The 21,998-nt window shown below is 43.4% G+C and overlaps 1 protein-coding gene across 1 annotated transcript in view; it reads right to left on the bottom strand.

The window, feature by feature from the left end:
- Positions 1–21,998, bottom strand: part of RP1 (RP1 axonemal microtubule associated) — a 1,008,071-nt gene that overhangs the window by 714,198 nt on the left and 271,875 nt on the right. Inside the window, exons 10-14 of the mRNA XM_063923729.1 lie at positions 17,848–17,924; positions 17,727–17,758; positions 17,503–17,632; positions 4,150–4,253; positions 544–720 (exon numbers count right to left, since the gene is read on the bottom strand). Of these exons, the coding sequence (XP_063779799.1) occupies positions 544–720; positions 4,150–4,253; positions 17,503–17,632; positions 17,727–17,758; positions 17,848–17,924 (520 nt within the window). The remainder of the gene's footprint in view (positions 1–543; positions 721–4,149; positions 4,254–17,502; positions 17,633–17,726; positions 17,759–17,847; positions 17,925–21,998) is intronic.

Genomic DNA, 21,998 nt, shown 5'->3' with positions numbered 1-21,998 from the left:
GTAGCCGCATCCTTCTTGGATGCAGCTGCAATGTGTAAGGTCGCACACAATGGTCGGTGCGCGTGCGCAGACCACCTGGGTGCAGCCGCTGCGTGCGACCGTGTCCAGGTCTGAATTAGGCCCAATGTCATCCAAATGATGGAGCCCCTCAATACTTATTGCCTGGTGATCACCAGCCAGTTATCCTACACTACTGAAACACACTAAGGCCCCCATTTATCAAGCCTATGATAGTGATAAATAGCACGGTGAAAAAGTAACAGCCAATCAGCATGCCGACTGACAGGAACTATTCCCACTCGTGGGTGTACACGTGGGTGTACATGACACCCATAGAGCCATCAAGCCCGCTGCAGAGAGAGAGTCGGTATAGTGACTGGCGGTATCACAACCGCCCATCACCCATACCCAACCCCTTGCTCCTTTGTTCAGATTTAAAAAACACTAAGATAATATCACTGGAATGAAAGCCACATAAAAAACTTGACTGCCTAATTAAAAACAAGTTTTAATTTTTTAGATGAATATGACCATACATCGTACCTTAACATGTGCAGCAAATTCTGTGGATAATTCAGCATAGCTTCTGATGTTATCATCTGCCGGTTCTCCATCACTGGTAAAGGAAATGGTCATACCTGGCATTCTGGTAGACTCCAAAGTAACACATCGGTTGACCTGAATATGAACTTCAAGCTCACACAGGATTCCGCTGTTATCCTGTATAAAAGTAACAGCAGTAAATCACAGTAGTAACAAACTTGTCAACATTTGCAAATAATTTCTGTGAATACTTTGCTGTTGGTCAGGAACACTTTTTACATATTTAGGGGCTAATTTGTTGAAGAACCCCCATTTCTATTGCCATTTACTGTATGCCATAGAGCTTCTTATGTTTTGCCCGATACATCAAAGGGTTACTGTCATTAATAACATTACTTCCGCCCACTACATTTTCCCAGTGCCTTTCTATGTCAAAGTCTATTTAACAAATATTGCATATGTAAAGTTTCACAATAACTCATTGACCATGTGTTGGTTTTGACATTAACATTAGGAGTGAACTCAAAAAATGAAGCATACAGACTTCATATGACAGAAGTTCATATACAAAAATGTACAAAAAGAATACTCTTAAAACATTTGCACATTAGATAATTAAATTGTGCACTTTTTTCACCCACAATAGGGCCCAATTTATCTGTTATATATGGTGTAATGGTTAGCATTACTGCCTCACAGCACTGAGGTCATGGGTTCAATTCACACCATGGCCCTAACTGTGTGGAGTTTGTATATTCTCCCCATGCTTTGTGTGGGTTTCCTCCCATAAATATACTGGTAGGATTATTGGCTATTGACAAAAAAATTAAACCTAATTTGTAATTGTATGCATACAGTATATATAGGGCACACTAGATGAGCCAAGTTGTTCTTATCTACTGTCAAATTCTATATTTCTGTGTAACTCCGGACAATAAAGGAAATTTGCTGCTACCTTTATTTGGTCGTGGAATTTTTACAATGTAGCCTTTTAAATTTATCTATGTATTTATTATTGTAGTTTCTGAATGTAATGCACCTATATTCCTTTATGTTGTTTCACTGGGAGTCACAGTAATGGTTTATTTAGTCAAAAGCAGAACTAAAGTTAAACTTTGTCCATGTTGCGTGACTCTGCACTCACCTGCTAACACTTCCCCTGAACATGGGGCCTAATTCAGACCTGATCGCTCGCTAGGGTTTTTTTGCACTGCTGTGAACAGATAGACGTCACCCATAGGGGAGTGTATTCTCGCTTTGCAAGTGTGCGAACGCTAGTGTAGCAGAGCTGTATGAACACATTTTGTGCAGTCTCTGAGTAGCCCAGGACTTACTCAGCCGCTGCGATCACTTCAGCCTGTCTGGGACCGGAAGTGACGTCAGGAACCCTCCCTGCAAACGCTTGGACACACCTGCGTTTTTCCAACCACTCCCAGAAAACGGTCAATGGCTTCTTCCTGTCAATCTATTCCTGTCAAATGGCTTCTTCCTGTCAATCTCCTTGCGATCATCCATGCGAATGGATTCTTTGCACAAACCCATCGCTTTGTACCTGTGCGACGTGCCTGCGCATTGCGGTGCATATGCATGCGCAGTTCTGACCTGATCGCAGCGCTGCAAAAAACGCTGTCAAGTCTGATTTACCCCCATAGTCTAAAGACACCGCTGCGCACAGTGCTGTGGTGCAGTGATAAGGTTATCATTCTCCACGTAGCACCATGAACCACCCCTGTCCAGAGCTTATGCTTGTTATACTTAAAGAGAAAATGATTGCTCTCCTGAGAGTCCTGACCACCAGAGCGACACTAGTTATTATGTACAAATAGACCTAAGCTTAAATACAGGCACAGGACATAACAATATATATAAAATCCAAGTTGCTCATTGGCTTAAAACAGGTGCTGGTAAGGGATGGGTTTATGTAGATAAGAGAAGACACAGGACAATTCCTCCAGCACACTGACGCAATCCAGTAAAAAGACCAGCATTGTACATGTAACTAATATACAGAAAACTCAGTTTACACACATTTGTAAATGTACGATGAGCCACTCGCTATATATAAAAGATAGTTTGGAACAGATCGTATTTTAAAAGAAAAACAAGAAATTGATATTCTTCAGCTCTCCCACAAAATAATACACTAGCTACATGTAAATAAGGGAAAGTACACATATCCATTTTCAGTATGTGCATTAAATGACACATTGAAAGGCCAATTAACTATTGTTACATTTACATGATTAACAACATTTAAATAAGCAAAATCAGGACTCAGGTGATCCCTCCAAACCATACCCAGACCTGCTTCAAGGCTACCATCCAAATTCTATCAACCATGCCTACATTATTACCAAATAGGATCTGTTAGAAGGTATGCACTCAGGTGCCCTAATCCACAGCACCAATTAGACACTTGCTTCAGTGCTGAACTTTCCCCAGAAAGGTAAAATATTATTGCCCAATGGTTGCTGTAGTTCACCTCATTTTACACCCCATGTTAATTGGCATATGAGCCCTAATATGTAGTTTAATATGGCTATGCAGATTTTCCTATCCTGCAGCCAGCAACGCTCTTCCACCCTATACACCAGATCCTGGTCTACCAGCGTACTGGGCATGCACCCTGCAAGCTGCATAGCTGCCCGGGTGTTCTGGGCAGTGCTCCACTCCCCGGTTGACAATAGCCCAAGCAGAGGCGTCTCACAGTGACACCTGATGCGCACTCTGCACTACTCCCTCCGCGCCTGAGGCACTGCTGCTTGTAAAGGGGGCGAGGCCCTAAGAAAAAGGGATGTGGCCCTGTGGGGATCTCCGTTCCGTCACTCCAAGGGCATGTTCAGAATCACAGAAGATGCTGGCTGCCCCCAGACACTGGTCTATGTGTGTGTGTGCCGGCTCTTCATGTGTGACAGGAGCTGAGTGCTGCAGGAGATTATCACACTGTAACACCCAGTTCAGTCACTACAGAAGAGCGGGCACTTTGGTGTCACCCCTTCCAAGGGTGACACCCGGGTGTGGGCCGCACCCCCCGCCCCCAGCTTGTGACGCCACTGCGCCCAACCCTCCTTGGCATGACATCATGTCAGCACATTTTTGGGTGTGGGCCGGCACAGGATGGCACAGAGCCTTACTCCAGCACTGGGATACATGCAAAAGCAGTCAGTATTTACCCTGCATACAAAATAAATAAATAATAAATAAATAAATATATTTGCTCCCCTTGCATTGCCACATGTTTTTTTCCAGATACAAAGTTACTTGATATTTTGATTTGTTCCCAACTCAGAAAAAGGCAAGCCTCGGAATGTGTTTGGCTTACCTTATGTGGGAGTCATAACTTATTTATCACTTTAGCAATAATAAGATATCCATACTGCATAACTTTACATCAGATGGTTTATGCACAGCTAACGAGATACACTGTCAATTTTATCTTTTATAATTCTAATTAACGACATTATGCTGAGACAAAAAGAGCTATTGTCAATGGAGTCTGTACAGAATATTTATTACACAACATGCCTACAAATCTAAACATAATACGTTTCACAGTAGACTGAAAACAAAATACTTTTATATTGCATTCAAATGAATTCTTCATACCATTGCAGTGACTTTTCCCTTGTCAATTGCCAAAGCAAGATGTCTGATGTGATGGCTTCTGAAAACACGAACCTTTCCTCTTTTTACCAATACGTAAAAAAAACCTGCAGGTTTATAGAAAAGTTTGAATTGTTTTATGAAGTATAATGAGTAAACTGCAGTACTAGTACATACTGTATACTGTAATACCAACATTGCTGTCTTATTATGTCATAACTCATTACTATCTAATGGCCCGATTCCGAGGTGGAAGTGCAGTAGAAGCAAATGCAAGGGCAGCAAATACATTTATTATTTTTGCATGCAGGGTAAATACTAGCTGCCTTTCCATTTAGGCCACAAATGCTGACCAGCTTTAATTTTATGCTGCAATTTATACCCCTTTCAGACATAAATACTCAGCTTCAACCCAGCTCGGACCCAGGACACAGAGCACGGTTGAAGTCGTGGCTATCCCTTTCACATATGTGTGACGACCTGGGTTATTCCTGGGTCATCACCCATCACACTTGACCCGGTCTTCCAGCGTTCCAGGTTTTCCGGCATTCAATGGGCACTACTGTCCCCAGCCAATTGATTTCTGTTAGGCACCTTTCAGGGCTAAGCTGAGTCATCTATCCAGGTTGCAAGTCCTGGGAAAAACCCTGATAGTAAGCAAGGTCGTGGACCAAGGGGCGCTGGTACAAGGAAGAGGCATGGCCAGACTCCACCCTTTAAAAAAATTCAAATGATGCACTCCGTGTGGCCGTGGCACCAGTGTCCAGGGCTGCGGGGTGCAGGTGTGATCGCTCCCCAGTGCAGAGAGAGAGAGGATAGGCTGCTGCTGTAGCTATCTCTCTCCCCAGCTCAGCACACAGCACTGAGCAGTGTGTGCTGGGCTGGGGAGAGAGGCTGCTGCAGCGTCGGTCAGTTCTCTCTCTCCCTGTCTGGCTCTTTGCACAGGGAGGGGGTGAGGGCAATGGGACCTGGGCCCACTCCAACAGGCCAGGGCCCGGGTAAAGAGTACCTGCTATCCACCTCTCTCGGTGCCACTGCGTAGACCCGGGACCGTCGACCTGGGTAAACCCTCTCAGACATAAGCCGGATCCGGGTTGATGCACGTTCAGATACAAAAACTCGGGTTTTAGGCTTGTGTCTGAAAGGGGTTTTAGATTTGAGCTAGGACATATCACTTTCATATCTCAATCTCTCTGCCCATTGTAAATCTGCCCCACCAGCCAGCAACATAGAGTTACCAAGGTGCACAGTTTCTTGCTCTTTTATGCTTTGCTCCCACCGTAGAACCAGGCTCTAAGTACCTTCCATGAAGAGGTTCTCATATATGGGCAGTTATACACTCATTGGAAATATACATGAGAAACATTACTTTTATATTTTCTCTATTTTCTCTAAATATATGTCACATATTCAGCACTGTAATGTAATGTAGTTACTTCTTTTATATGTGTACTGGGTATGATGCGACCAATAGTACGCACTAGCCTCGCTGTCCATGCCACAATCCACTGCTGATAATAGTTATGTATTACTTCTGTTATAAGATTATTTCTAAGAAAATAGGTGCATCAACAAAACCATATTAAAATGCAAATAATGGACCATTTATTCTTAAATAACTATATTTAATTGATAATAGAATCATGGTGGACCCAGCCTAAATCTGCATTAGGATACATTTGGTAATTTGTGTCTAAGGAATAGTTTACTGATTCCAACTAAATCCCATTTTATTATAATTAGGAGAGGAAAGGTGTGAGATGGTTTACAAATACTGTACTGTGGTTTCTGATTGCCACAACACTAGGGGCACTTTGGCTACATTATGTGCCCTGTATGGATAAGGGAAAAGTATTCACAGGGAATACCAGGCAATACTGTACACTATTGCAGTTCTCTTAATGATGTTAGAAGTGGCGAACACTACTCATGGTTGCCATCATAAATTGTGTGGGCCGAGACCGACAAAATAGCCCCCCTTCCTTCTTTATCCGTACACAAAAAAAGCCTGGGCAAGTCACTAGAAGTCATGGTGACCCCTAGGTTGCATTCTATGTCTGACTTTTCCCTTGCTAGCCCATGTGTGAAGCCTGCTCACCCACACTCATGTCTCTATGTATATTTTCTAGAGATGAGCGCCGGAAATTTTTCGGGTTTCGTGTTTTGGTTTTGGGTTCGGTTCCGCGGCCGTGTTGTGGGTTCGACCGCGTTTTGGCAAAACCTAACCGAATTTTTTTTGTCGGATTCGGGTGTGTTTTGGATTCGGGTGTTTTTTTCCAAAAAACCTAAAAAACAGCTTAAATCATAGAATTTGGGGGTCATTTTGATCCCAAAGTATTATTAACCTCAAAAACCATCATTTCCACTCATTTTCAGTCTATTCTGAATACCTCACACCTCACAATATTATTTTTAGTCCTAAAATTTGCACCGAGGTCGCTGGATGACTAAGCTAAGCGACCCTAGTGGCCGACACAAACACCTGGCCCATCTAGGAGTGGCACTGCAGTGTCACGCAGGATGTCCCTTCCAAAAAACCCTCCCCAAACAGCACATGACGCAAAGAAAAAAAGAGGCGCAATGAGGTAGCTGTGTGAGTAAGATAAGCGACCCTAGTGGCCGACACAAACACCGGGCCCATCTAGGAGTGTCACTGCAGTGTCACGCAGGATGTCCCTTCCAAAAAAACCTCCCCAAACAGCACATGACGCAAAGAAAAAAAGAGGCGCAATGAGGTAGCTGTGTGAGTAAGATAAGCGACCCTAGTGGCCGACACAAACACCGGGCCCATCTAGGAGTGGCACTGCAGTGTCACGCAGGATGTCCCTTCCAAAAAACCCTCCCCAAACAGCACATGACGCAAAGAAAAAAAGAGGCGCAATGAGGTAGCTGTGTGAGTAAGATAAGCGACCCTAGTGGCCGACACAAACACCGGGCCCATCTAGGAGTGGCACTGCAGTGTCACGCAGGATGTCCCTTCCAAAAAACCCTCCCCAAACAGCACATGACGCAAAGAAAAAAAGAGGCGCAATGAGGTAGCTGTGTGAGTAAGATAAGCGACCCTAGTGGCCGACACAAACACCGGGCCCATCTAGGAGTGGCACTGCAGTGTCACGCAGGATGTCCCTTCCAAAAAACCCTCCCCAAACAGCACATGACGCAAAGAAAAAAAGAGGCGCAATGAGGTAGCTGTGTGAGTAAGATAAGCGACCCTAGTGGCCGACACAAACACCGGGCCCATCTAGGAGTGTCACTGCAGTGTCACGCAGGATGTCCCTTCCAAAAAACCCTCCCCAAACAGCACATGACGCAAAGAAAAAAAGAGGCGCAATGAGGTAGCTGTGTGAGTAAGATAAGCGACCCTAGTGGCCGACACAAACACCGGGCCCATCTAGGAGTGTCACTGCAGTGTCACGCAGGATGTCCCTTCCAAAAAACCCTCCCCAAACAGCACACGACGCAAAGAAAAATTAAAGAAAAAAGAGGTGCAAGATGGAATTGTCCTTGGGCCCTCCCACCCACCCTTATGTTGTATAAACAGGACATGCACACTTTAACCAACCCATCATTTCAGTGACAGGGTCTGCCACACGACTGTGACTGATATGACGGGTTGGTTTGGACCCCCACCAAAAAAGAAGCAATTAATCTCTCCTTGCACAAACTGGCTCTACAGAGGCAAGATGTCCACCTCATCATCATCCTAAAATATATCACCGTGTACATCCCCCTCCTCACAGATTATCAATTCGTCCCCACTGGAATCCACCATCTCAGCTCCCTGTGTACTTTGTGGAGGCAATTGCTGCTGGTCAATGTCTCCGCGGAGGAATTGATTATAATTCATTTTAATGAACATCATCTTCTCCACATTTTCTGGATGTAACCTCGTACGCCGATTGCTGACAAGGTGAGCGGCGGCACTAAACACTCTTTCGGAGTACACACTTGTGGGAGGGCAACTTAGGTAGAATAAAGCCAGTTTGTGCAAGGGCCTCCAAATTGCCTCTTTTTCCTGCCAGTATAAGTACGGACTGTGTGACGTGCCTACTTGGATGCGGTCACTCATATAATCCTCCACCATTCTTTCAATGTTGAGAGAATCATATGCAGTGACAGTAGACGACATGTCCGTAATCGTTGTCAGGTCCTTCAGTCCGGACCAGATGTCAGCATCAGCAGTCGCTCCAGACTGCCCTGCATCACCGCCAGCGGGTGGGCTCGGAATTCTGAGCCTTTTCCTCGCACCCCCAGTTGCGGGAGAATGTGAAGGAGGAGATGTTGACAGGTCGCGTTCCGCTTGACTTGACAATTTTCTCACCAGCAGGTCTTTCAACCCCAGCAGACTTGTGTCTGCCGGAAAGAGAGATCCAAGGTAGGCTTTAAATCTAGGATCGAGCACGGTGGCCAAAATGTAGTGCTCTGATTTCAACAGATTTGACCACCCGTGAATCCTTGTTAAGCGAATTAAGGGCTCCATCCACAAGTCCCACATGCCTAGCGGAATCGCTCCGTGTTAGCTCCTCCTTCAATGTCTCCAGCTTCTTCTGCAAAAGCCTGATGAGGGGAATGACCTGACTCAGGCTGGCAGTGTCTGAACTGACTTCACGTGTGGCAAGTTCAAAGGGCATCAGAACCTTGCACAACGTTGAAATCATTCTCCACTGCGCTTGAGACAGGTGCATTCCACCTCCTATATCGTGCTCAATTGTATAGGCTTGAATGGCCTTTTGCTGCTCCTCCAACCTCTGAAGCATATAGAGGGTTGAATTCCACCTCGTTACCACTTCTTGCTTCAGATGATGGCAGGGCAGGTTCAGTAGTTTTTGGTGGTGCTCCAGTCTTCTGTACGTGGTGCCTGTACGCCGAAAGTGTCCCGCAATTCTTCTGGCCACCGACAGCATCTCTTGCACGCCCCTGTCATTTTTTAAAAAATTCTGCACCACCAAATTCAAGGTATGTGCAAAACATGGGACGTGCTGGAATTTGCCCATATTTAATGCACACACAATATTGCTGGCGTTGTCCGATGCCACAAATCCACAGGAGAGTCCAATTGGGGTAAGCCATTCCGCGATGATCTTCCTCAGTTGCCGTAAGAGGTTTTCAGCTGTGTGCGTATTCTGGAAACCGGTGATACAAAGCGTAGCCTGCCTAGGAAAGAGTTGGCATTTGCGAGATGCTGCTACTGGTGCCGCCGCTGCTGTTCTTGCGGCGGGAGTCCATACATCTACCCAGTGGGCTGTCACAGTCATATAGTCCTGACCCTGCCCTGCTCCACTTGTCCACATGTCCGTGGTTAAGTGGACATTGGGTACAACTGCATTTTTTAGGACACTGGTGAGTCTTTTTCTGACGTCCGTGTACATTCTCGGTATCGCCTGCCTAGAGAAGTGGAACCTAGATGGTATTTGGTAACGGGGGCACACTGCCTCAATAAATTGTCTAGTTCCCTGTGAACTAACGGCGGATACCGGACGCACGTCTAACACCAACATAGTTGTCAAGGCCTCAGTTATCCGCTTTGCAGCAGGATGACTGCTGTGATATTTCATCTTCCTCGCAAAGGACTGTTGAACAGTCAATTGCTTACTGGAAGTAGTACAAGTGGGCTTACGACTTCCCCTCTGGGATGACCATCGACTCCCAGCAGCAACAACAGCAGCGCCAGCAGCAGTAGGCGTTACACGCAAGGATGCATCGGAGGAATCCCAGGCAGGAGAGGACTCGTCAGAATTGCCAGTGACATGGCCTGCAGGACTATTGGCATTCCTGGGGAAGGAGGAAATTGACACTGAGGGAGTTGGTGGGGTGGTTTGCGTGAGCTTGGTTACAAGAGGAAGGGATTTACTGGTCAGTGGACTGCTTCCGCTGTCGCCCAAAGTTTTTGAACTTGTCACTGACTTATTATGAATGCGCTGCAGGTGACGTATAAGGGAGGATGTTCCGAGGTGGTTAACGTCCTTACCCCTACTTATTACAGCTTGACAAAGGCAACACACGGCTTGACACCTGTTGTCCGCATTTCTGTTGAAATACTTCCACACAGAAGAGCTGATTTTTTTGGTATTTTCACCAGGCATGTCAGTGGCCATATTCCTCCCACGGACAACAGGTGTCTCCCCGGGTGCCTGACTTAAACAAACCACCTCACCATCAGAATCCTCCTGGTCAATTTCCTCCCCAGCGCCAGCAACACCCATATCCTCCTCATCCTGGTGTACTTCAACACTGACATCTTCAATCTGACTATCAGGAACTGGACTGCGGGTGCTCCTTCCAGCACTTGCAGGGGGCGTGCAAATGGTGGAAGGCGCATGCTCTTCACGTCCAGTGTTGGGAAGGTCAGGCATCGCAACCGACACAATTGGACTCTCCTTGTGGATTTGGGATTTCGAAGAACGCACAGTTCTTTGCGGTGCTTTTGCCAGCTTGAGTCTTTTCAGTTTTCTAGCGAGAGGCTGAGTGCTTCCATCCTCATGTGAAGCTGAACCACTAGCCATGAACATAGGCCAGGGCCTCAGCCGTTCCTTGCCACTCCGTGTGGTAAATGGCATATTGGCAAGTTTACGCTTCTCCTCCGACAATTTTATTTTAGGTTTTGGAGTCCTTTTTTTACTGATATTTGGTGTTTTGGATTTGACATGCTCTGTACTATGACATTGGGCATCGGCCTTGGCAGACGACGTTGCTGGCATTTCATCGTCTCGGCCATGACTAGTGGCAGCAGCTTCAGCACGAGGTGGAAGTGGATCTTGATCTTTCCCTAATTTTGGAACCTCAACATTTTTGTTCTCCATATTTTAATAGGCACAACTAAAAGGCACCTCAGGTAAACAATGGAGATGGATGGATACTAGTATACAATTATGGATGGACTGCCGAGTGCCGACACAGAGGTAGCTACAGCCGTGGACTACCGTACTGTACTGTGTCTGCTGCTAATATAGACTGGTTGATATTGAGATGTAGTATGTATAAAGAAGAAAGAAAAAAAAAACCACGGGTAGGTGGTATACAATTATGGATGGACTGCCGAGTGCCGACACAGAGGTAGCTACAGCCGTGGACTACCGTACTGTACTGTGTCTGCTGCTAATATAGACTGGTTGATAATGAGATGTAGTATGTATAAAGAAGAAAGAAAAAAAAAACCACGGGTAGGTGGTATACAATTATGGATGGACTGCCGAGTGCTGACACAGAGGTAGCTACAGCCATGGACTACCGTACTGTACTGTGTCTGCTGCTAATATAGACTGGATGATAATGAGATGTAGTATGTATAAAGAAGAAAGAAAAAAAAACCACGGGTAGGTGGTATACAATTATGGATGGACTGCCGAGTGCCGACACAGAGGTAGCTACAGCCGTGGACTACCGTACTGTACTGTGTCTGCTGCTAATATAGACTGGATGATAATGAGATGTAGTATGTATAAAGAAGAAAGAAAAAAAAAACCACGGGTAGGTGGTATACAATTATGGATGGACTGCCGAGTGCCGACACAGAGGTAGCTACAGCCGTGAACTACCGTACTGTGTCTGCTGCTAATATAGACTGGTTGATAATGAGATGTAGTATGTATAAAGAAGAAAGAAAAAAAAAAACACGGGTAGGTGGTATACAATTATGGATGGACTGCCGAGTGCTTACACAGAGGTAGCTACAGCCGTGGACTACCGTACTGTACTGTGTCTGCTGCTAATATAGACTGGTTGATAATGAGATGTAGTATGTATAAAGAAGAAAGAAAAAAAAAACCACGGGTAGGTGGTATACAATTATGGATGGACTGCCGAGTGCCGACACAGAGGTAGCTACAGCCGTGGACTACCGTACTGTACTGTGTCTGCTGCTAATATAGACTGGTTGATATTGAGATGTAGTATGTATAAAGAAGAAAGAAAAAAAAAACCACGGGTAGGTGGTATACAATTATGGATGGACTGCCGAGTGCCGACACAGAGGTAGCTACAGCCGTGGACTACCGTACTGTACTGTGTCTGCTGCTAATATAGACTGGTTGATAATGAGATGTAGTATGTATAAAGAAGAAAGAAAAAAAAAACCACGGGTAGGTGGTATACAATTATGGATGGACTGCCGAGTGCCGACACAGAGGTAGCTACAGCCGTGGACTACCGTACTGTACTGTGTCTGCTGCTAATATAGACTGGATGATAATGAGATGTAGTATGTATAAAGAAGAAAGAAAAAAAAACCACGGGTAGGTGGTATACAATTATGGATGGACTGCCGAGTGCCGACACAGAGGTAGCTACAGCCGTGGACTACCGTACTGTACTGTGTCTGCTGCTAATATAGACTGGATGATAATGAGATGTAGTATGTATAAAGAAGAAAGAAAAAAAAAACCACGGGTAGGTGGTATACAATTATGGATGGACTGCCGAGTGCCGACACAGAGGTAGCTACAGCCGTGAACTACCGTACTGTGTCTGCTGCTAATATAGACTGGTTGATAATGAGATGTAGTATGTATAAAGAAGAAAGAAAAAAAAAACCACGGGTAGGTGGTATACAATTATGGATGGACTGCCGAGTGCTTACACAGAGGTAGCTACAGCCGTGGACTACCGTACTGTACTGTGTCTGCTGCTAATATAGACTGGTTGATAATGAGATGTAGTATGTATAAAGAAGAAAGAAAAAAAAAACCACGGGTAGGTGGTATACAATTATGGATGGACTGCCGAGTGCCGACACAGAGATAGCTACAGCCGTGGACTACCGTACTGTACTGTGTCTGCTGCTAATATAGACTGGATGATAATGAGATGTAGTATGTATAAAGAAGAAAGAAAAAAAAAACCACGGGTAGGTGGTATACAATTATGGATGGACTGCCGAGTGCCGACACAGAGGTAGCTACAGCCGTGGACTACCGTACTGTACTGTGTCTGCTGCTAATATAGACTGGATGATAATGAGATGTAGTATGTATAAAGAAGAAAGAAAAAAAAACCACGGGTAGGTGGTATACAATTATGGATGGACTGCCGAGTGCCGACACAGAGGTAGCTACAGCCGTGGACTACCGTACTGTACTGTGTCTGCTGCTAATATAGACTGGTTGATAATGAGATGTAGTATGTATAAAGATGAAAGAAAAAAAAACACGGGTAGGTGGTATACAATTATGGATGGACTGCCGAGTGCCGACACAGAGATAGCTACAGCCGTGGACTACCGTACTGTACTGTGTCTGCTGCTAATATAGACTGGATGATAATGAGATGTAGTATGTATAAAGAAGAAAGAAAAAAAAAAACCACGGGTAGGTGGTATACAATTATGGATGGACTGCCGAGTGCCGACACAGAGGTAGCTACAGCCGTGGACTACCGTACTGTACTGTGTCTGCTGCTAATATAGACTGGATGATAATGAGATGTAGTATGTATTAAGAAGAAAGAAAAAAAAACCACGGGTAGGTGGTATACAATTATGGATGGACTGCCGAGTGCCGACACAGAGGTAGCTACAGCCGTGGACTACCGTACTGTACTGTGTCTGCTGCTAATATAGACTGGATGATAATGAGATGTAGTATGTATAAAGAAGAAAGAAAAAAAACCCACGGGTAGGTGGTATACAATTATGGATGGACTGCCGAGTGCCGACACAGAGGTAGCTACAGCCGTGAACTACCGTACTGTGTCTGCTGCTAGTATAGACTGGATGATAAATAATGATATAAAAAATATATATATATCACTACTGCAGCCGGACAGGTATATATTATATAATGACGGACCTGCTGGACACTGTCTGTCAGCAGAATGAGTTTTTTAATTTTTATAGAATAAAAAAACACCACACAAGTCACACGACGAGTGTACTTTTTCAGGCAGACATTCAATCACAATATACTATACTGGTGGTCAGTGTGGTCAGGTCACTGGTCACAGTGGTCAGTGGTCAGTCACACTGGCAGTGGCACTCTGGCAGCAAAAGTGTGCACTGTTTAATATGTACTCCTGGCTCCTGCTATAACCTATAACTGCTCCCCAGTCTCCCCCACAATTAAGCTGTGTGAGCACAGTCAGATATTATACATAGATGATGCAGCACACTGGGCTGAGCACAGATATGGTATGTGAGTGTGACTGAGTCACTGTGTATCGTTTTTTTCAGGCAGAGAACAAGAACAGAACGGATTATTAAATAATAATAAATTATAAAACTGCACTGGTGGTCAGGTCACTGGTCATCAGTCACTAGTATAACTCCTCCTAAGCTCCAGTAAGTAAATGAAGTGTCTCACTCTCACTCTCCTATCTATTTTAATTTCTAAACGGAGAGGACGCCAGCCACGTCCTCTCCCTATCAATCTCAATGCACGTGTGAAAATGGCCGCGATGCGCGGCTCCTTATATAGAATCCGAGTCTCGCGATAGAATCCGAGCCTCGCGAGAATCCGACAGCGTGATGATGACGTTCGGGCGCGCTCGGGTTAACCGAGCAAGGCGGGAAGATCCGAGTCGCTCGGACCCGTGTAAAAAAACATGAAGTTCGGGCGGGTTCGGATTCAGAGAAACCGAACCCGCTCATCTCTAATATTTTCCTGCACAAACTTCTCTCCTTCTTTCCCCAACTTTAGATGTGCTTTTGAGCTAGTAACCCCTGCACTTTCCCCCTGCCTGACCCATGGTGGGAGCATACCTCCCAGAGCCCACACTGAATGTGCTATCCCCATACCTAATGATGAAAGCTACCTGATGGCAGCCCTGGCGCTACTGCAGTCTCCAACATGCTTCATTCACTTACCAAGCTGGTCACCACTGCTATTACTGTGCATGCGTGGCACCATCTTGTTACTGTGTATGAGTGACATAGTGGGAGACAGACTCCTGAGACCTCCAACGCTATTATCAGTGATATCACTGTTCCAGCACTTGCACCGCTACTGCATCCAAGAGACAGTCAATGGTCGGTGATCTGTATGATCCCAGCTCTGCTACAAGCTCCGCTTCATGCTCTTCAACTTTCTCAATAAACCACACCGCCTGGTTAAGCTATACTAGATTTATCATTGGCTCCAATCACATTTCCATTGGTGTGTATATTAACCCTTCCAGACCACCATCTGTACACACATTTGCAATATAAACCCAGGTCCCTTTCAGCAGTATTTAAAGCAATATGTATTATATGTAGAGATGAGCGAGTCCAGTTCTCCGAGAACCGGACCTATCCGAACTTCCCGATCCAAGTCCAGCACGGGGTTTCCCATCTTACTCGGATCCCAAATTGAGGCAAAATGTCAACATCCCGCTGTCAGATTCTCATGGGTTTTGGATTCTATAAAGGTCCCCGGTGATCTGCGCCATTTTCACTCGGCTGTGGAGAGTGTACCGAGACGGTAGTGTGTTTTCTGGCTGGCATGGGGCTGGTTTATCTGAAAGGGGTGCTCTGTCTGCTATATCAGTCATGGGGTGCTCTTTCGGCTGTATCAGTTAAGGGGTGCTCTGTCTGCTGTATCTGAAAGGGGTGATCTGTCTGTCCATCCATTCAGGGGCTCCACCCCAGTGTAAAATTAAAATAATAGAACCTAAAAACAAAAAGCCTAAAAATATAATTACAAAAACTTTTTTTTGTTTTGTTTGTGGTGTACTCCAGTGTACTATACAATTTTTATTTTATTTTCATAAGTACTGTGACACTTCCGATCAGACCGCAGTATATTATTATTTCCTACTCATACACATATTCTGCGACACTGTTGGGTGAATTTAAACCACAGTGTTCGATGACTATTCCTGACTCACACACATATTGTGTGACGCTGTGGGTGAAGGTGGTACCACAGTAATATATTTTCGTACTCATACACGTATTGTGCGACACTGTTGCTGAAATCAAACCGCAGTGTTTGATTGCTATTTCTGACTCATACACGTATTGTGTGACACTGTAAGTGAAAGTAAACGTTACGGTTAGATTATTATCTCTGACTCTGACACGTATTGTGACACTGTAGGAGGTACATTTTTTGTACAAATTGCTGTGTGTGCTGTACCCCACTTGGTTTGTATTTTTTGATAAATATGGAGGACAAATAATTGAGAGGAGAGGCATAGATGGCTTAAATCAGGTAAATATAGTGCTGGATGCTCAATTAGCTTAGTGATATCATTCAGCTTAGTGATATCATTCAGGTGCTTGAAAGGGAGGGGTATTTCTAAGTAAGGGTGCTGGGAGAAACAAAATGTTTTTTTTTTTCTGGCTTAAATCAGGTCATGTAAAATTAAAGAAAAAGTAAAAGTCGGATTAGTAAAAGTCAGATTAGTGCAATAATCAATAAAAATTGTTGACTATGCAATAAAGACTGTCACCAATGCCCCCAATGATTAAGTTACATTTTTAAAATCAAACAAATTAAATTAAATTACTAATACATTCTTCCTTCCACCACACACATACTCTACCTCCCTTGGTCCCCTGATCTAGTTACTGATAAAGATCTGTGTCAGACCATTTTTGCTGATTTTGGTTTCATATTTTTTACTATTTTTTTTACAAAAACAGCTAAAATCACATTATTTGTCCTTTTTTTTGTTCCTAGAGTATTATTAATCCCAACACCATTAATTTCCAGGCATTTCCATGCAATTTTGACCATAGTACAAACAATGAAAAATATATATTGTACAATATATATTTTTAGATGCTGTAATCATCTGTACAGGTTATTTTCAACCTCAATGTAGGATCAGTTCCTGAAAGTTATGTAGGACCTGGAGAAAGTAACTGTTTCATCCAGCTTTACGCAAAGTATGTAGTACCATGTAAATAAATGTTTTTGAACAATATACACAACTAATTTTTGTATTAATTCAACAGACTTCCACTTTTTTGCAGACATCCTGGCAGAAAGGGAGTGCAATTGCGCCGAGTCCCGGATGCTGTTCCCTTATATGGAATCCAAAACCTGCAAGATACGATGCTGGATGAAAACAATATTGTGAGGTGGTCAGAATCGACTGGAAATTAGTGGAAATGAATGTTATTGAGGTTAATAATGTTGTAGGAACAAAAACATGCCCACATTTTGTGATTTTAGGTGTTTTTATGATTTTTTCTAAAAAAAAATACAAATCTAAAACCAAAATTCGCAAGGGCAGTTTTGGCAAAACCAATACAGATCCAAAACACAAAGGAGATACAGATCCAAAACCCAAAACCCAAGATTTGGGCTGGCGCACATCTCTGATTACAGTATACGTATATAATGTTATACTGTATATGTATCTAATATTGCTGCAACGGTCTAATAGTGCAACGGTCTAGGCAAAAACATTTGTTCATATCAGTCTTAGTAAATGTACCATATTTATCCTTCTTGTCCCCAAGAGCATCCACTCTGCCATCCGGTGTGAGCCGGAGGAATTTCCTTGTTGCTTTACAGTAGAGCTGTACACAGTTTTCATGCTGATACTTCCATTTCTCAGCATTCCACTGACAGGAGAAATATAAGAACAAATAATCAGACAGCCCTATCCCTGGTCCCACAGAAAACTGTATGATCATAACATTGACATATTTCCTTTACCACTTCATTTTTCTTGACTTCAAGTTCGTGTCCTGTGGAATTGAAAACATTATATCAGTACATATAGTTTTACTCTTACACATTATAGTGATACATATTCAGATTTAGCTTGGATGCTTACTGGCTGGAAAATCAGCTTCATCTGAGATGAATAGTTTCCTTACAATTTTCCCATCTTCCTCTCCTTCATCAAGCCACCTAGGTAGAACACATCATAGGGGAACTGTCACCAGTTTAACATTTGTTCCACACAAGCATAAAAAAAAGTAAAATTGGAAGTGTTGAATATAGCAGCCAATCATTCTAGTTAATATTTATCTAGTGTATTCTAGGAAAGTGATAGCTAAAATCTGATTAGTTGCTAAACCCTTAAACTTTTTAAATGTTTAGTAAATTTACTTAGAATGAGGTTTCAAAACTGAGGATTGTTTTCAAATTATTGGTTTTAAGGATATATTTTGGAAAGATGGTAGTCTCTTGTAATACCACTTTCAGAGAGATCCCAGGGCTTGGACCCTGCTTTTTCCTGGATTTTTGAACATGGGTTGGACCCAAGTCACAGCTCCTACACCCTTTCTCACTGCAGCTTGGATCCTAGCCAAACCCTTTCACACTGAACCTATGTCTTCTCCTGTGTCTGCCCTGCATATCACTGTAGACACTACCGTGAGGCAGGCCTCCAGATACACAGCTAATCAGCAGCTTTGAAAGGTAACCTGGGTAGAAACACCCAGGTTGCACGCTTTCAGATGGCAAGCATACCAGGTCGGACCCTGAAATAACCCTGGTGGTGACCAGGGTCAAAGCCTTGACAGTTTGAACATGGCTAGACCCTTTACACACAGAGAAAGGACCCAAGTTGACCAGGCTTGCCCTGGCAAATTTCCAGTTCAAATTCTCTCTCTGAAATAATTTCTAACTCATTGGGACTGCAGGATGTAGTCCTTTTATAGCTTTTTTCATATATTTATATTTCTTTTTAAATAGAACATATCTTCCATAATTTGATAAGAGAAAAAGTAAAACATAGGGACTTTTGTAAGGATTACTCAGGGACGAATTAACAGTGGGGCGGGTGGAGCTGCAGCTCCAGGCCCTTCAAGGAAAATAGGTCCACAGGAGACTGACAGCACAGACAGGAAGAAAAATTTTTACCTGTCACAGGCTGTAACTTGCTCATACAAAAACTTATTTGCCGGCCAGGCCACGCACCCAGTGCCGCAATTAGGGGGAAACAAAAAAAAGAGCACATTGTCCTTCATGGTTATTAAGTATAGACTAAACTGGTATCCAAAATGCTGCAAGGATTGGGCAGTTTAGCTTTACACTGCATTATACTGCAGTAATCAGCTGCAGCTAGTCTTTTAGCTACACAACCAGTTATGATAATGTTTCTGTGATTAAGCAAGCCGTGTTTCTAGAGAATTGCAAAACTTGTTTCTTACACTTAAGAGCAAGTAATGCCACTAAATTATATTGTCTGTATAGACATAAATAAACTATAATTGCGTGTTGCTACATGAAGACCATAAATGTAAATGTCTACTATTCACTCTTTCATTCATCTGCAGCCATTATGCACACTATGCAACAATCGTGCTAATCTTCAGTCCAATCTCATACGGTACACAGCACTTAGGGCAGGTTATTGTCCCATAAGCAGTAAGACCGAAAGCACAGCATTAGTCAAACATGAAATTATATAGTGCACATACTGAAGTATGTATGCATCAGATTTTATATGTGCAGAAATTTAGTCCATTTAAAAACTATCAACTTTTTGACAAGGTCTAGGACAATTAATAATGTAGATCTGAACAATAAATTACTAGTGTGTACGCTAGAAATAGGATGTTCTCAATATTGTTTCATCACTGAGAAAACCATAAAGTTGGTCAGATCATGGGTGAAATTGTTGGATGTGCTAGAGCTTTACCTATGCTGAATACGAGGGAGTTAATACTATAATTTACTGCTGTGGTTTATATATATATATATAAACAAGAGGGGGAAATGCACATTTATCCATGTAGCAGCATTGGAGTGCCAGGTCCATATAGATACATAGCTATCTTCGGCAGCCTTGCAGCAAACCAGAAATAGAGGACCAGCACATCCGGTTTTTAATAAAGTGCAAAAGAATTTTCATCCATAGAACATCATGCAGATGCTCAAGTTAAGGCAGCATAATATACTTTACATGCATCCGGTCAGCACATCGTATAGCATGGAAGACATTACTCCTGTAAGGGCTTATAGGAGGTATGTCTCTTCATAGGCACCTACATGACTTGATGGTTCTGGACATACTCTTCATACTCAAAATACTGGTGAGGCTTCAAGTGGAAAAAATCCACCCCTTTCAGGGGGATCAGTATGATTTACCAATGAACGGAATGCCAGCGGTCAGAATACCGACAGAGGCATACCGTCCATCAGAATCCTGACAGGCCACTCAAAAGTACCCAAACCCTCCCCTGCCTCCTACCCTAAAGCTCCCTGGTGGGTGCCTAAACCTAACCATCCTCAGTGGTGCCTAACCCTAACCCTCCCGGGTTGTGCCTAACCCGGACCCTCCCTTCCCCACTGCCTAAACCTAACCCTCCCCTGGACTGCTTGTCCAGGATGAAGGTGCTCACTGCACCGAAACGATATCGTTGACTGATGCTGAGCTACATTGTTCTCAGGAGAGGTGACTATATTTTGCACTGAAGAAATGCTGACTATTTTGATGTGCCAATGCTGTGTTTTTAAATCTATTTTTCCTATGTGACTGTTTTTCTATGTGAAAGTTAAGGATTCAAATTTTTCTAAACCTCTACTGGAGTGCTGGACTTGTGCACTATGCCATCAAGGCTTGGATACTGCTAAATTTATATATATATATATATATATATATATATATATATATATATATATATGTGTAAAAAAAAATATATATATATATATTTATATATGTGTCAAAATATATACATGTGTACATATGTAAGCAGGCCCAAACTTCACAGACTGGCAAAATGGGGTACCAGAAGACAAAGTAGAAAGTTGGGGTTGGTCGGACCTTGCGGCAGATAGTGTCAGTAAAAACTGTGACCCAGGGAGCTAGTTCTGGGCCTTCCACTGGATTTGGAAGAAAACTTTAATGGCCTACATCATTCTAATCTTGTCACTGTGGTCCAACTCAACTCTTGCAGCTTTACCCGTTGTCGCCATCCCCCCCCCCCCACCAGTGAAAGAAAGAAAGAAAGAAAGAAAGAAAGAAAGAAAGAAAGAAAGAAAGAAAGAGAAAGAAATAAAGAATGAGAAAAAAAGAAAGAAAGAAAGAGAAAGAAAGAGTAGCCTTTACCCAGCTACAAGCAAAATATGAAATGCCTACAGCTGAATTTTGCAAATATCTTCAGATTAGACATTGGTTAAGTGACTTTCCCCCCTCCTTGAATATACTACAGTCCCTCCCCTGTAATATAATGAACAAAATAACTACTGTGAATAAAAGAGGGGGAATTTCATCTTGGTAGTCTCAGTTATCAAAAAATAAAATGGAAGATAAGATCAAACTCCAAATTAAATTAGAACAAGATCTGCAGATGACCTTAAATGAGGGAGAATGGTCGGACCTATTTAGGTCAGTATATAAAATGTCAAAATCTACATCACATATTGAAAAATATCTAAAAATCTTATATTGTACATATTTAACATAGTGATGAGTGGGTTCGGTTCCTCGGAAACCGAACCCCCCCGAACTTCACCCATTTTACACGGGTCCGAGGCATACTCGGATTCTCCCGTATGGCTCGGTTAACCTGAGCGCGCCCGAACGTCACCATCCCGCTGTCGGATTCTCGCGAGATTCGGATTCTATATAAGCAGCCGCGCGTCGTCGCCATTTTCATTCGTACATTGGAAATGTTAGGGAGAGGACGTGGCTGGCGTCCTCTCCGTTTATTAATCTTGAATTCTTGATGCAAAAATATTTGTGCTTATTGCTTAATTGTGGGGACTGGGGAGCAGCTGTATTATATAGGAGGAGTACAGTGCAGAGTTTTGCTGACAGTGACCACCAGTATACGTTGTCTGCCTGAAAAACACTCCATATCTGTGCTCAGTGTGCTGCATATATCTGTGCTCACACTGCTTAATTGTGGGGACTGGGGAGCAGCTGTATTATATAAGAGGAGTACAGTGACCACCAGTATACGTTGTCTGCCTGAAAAACACTCCATATCTGTGCTCAGTGTGCTGCATATATCTGTGCTCACACTGCTTTAT

This window comes from Pseudophryne corroboree, chromosome 5, assembly GCF_028390025.1.
Source record: "Pseudophryne corroboree isolate aPseCor3 chromosome 5, aPseCor3.hap2, whole genome shotgun sequence".
NCBI classification, from domain to species: Eukaryota; Metazoa; Chordata; class Amphibia; order Anura; family Myobatrachidae; genus Pseudophryne; species Pseudophryne corroboree.
Note: the sequence above shows the minus strand (reverse complement) of the source record. Positions and strands in the feature narration are given on the sequence as shown.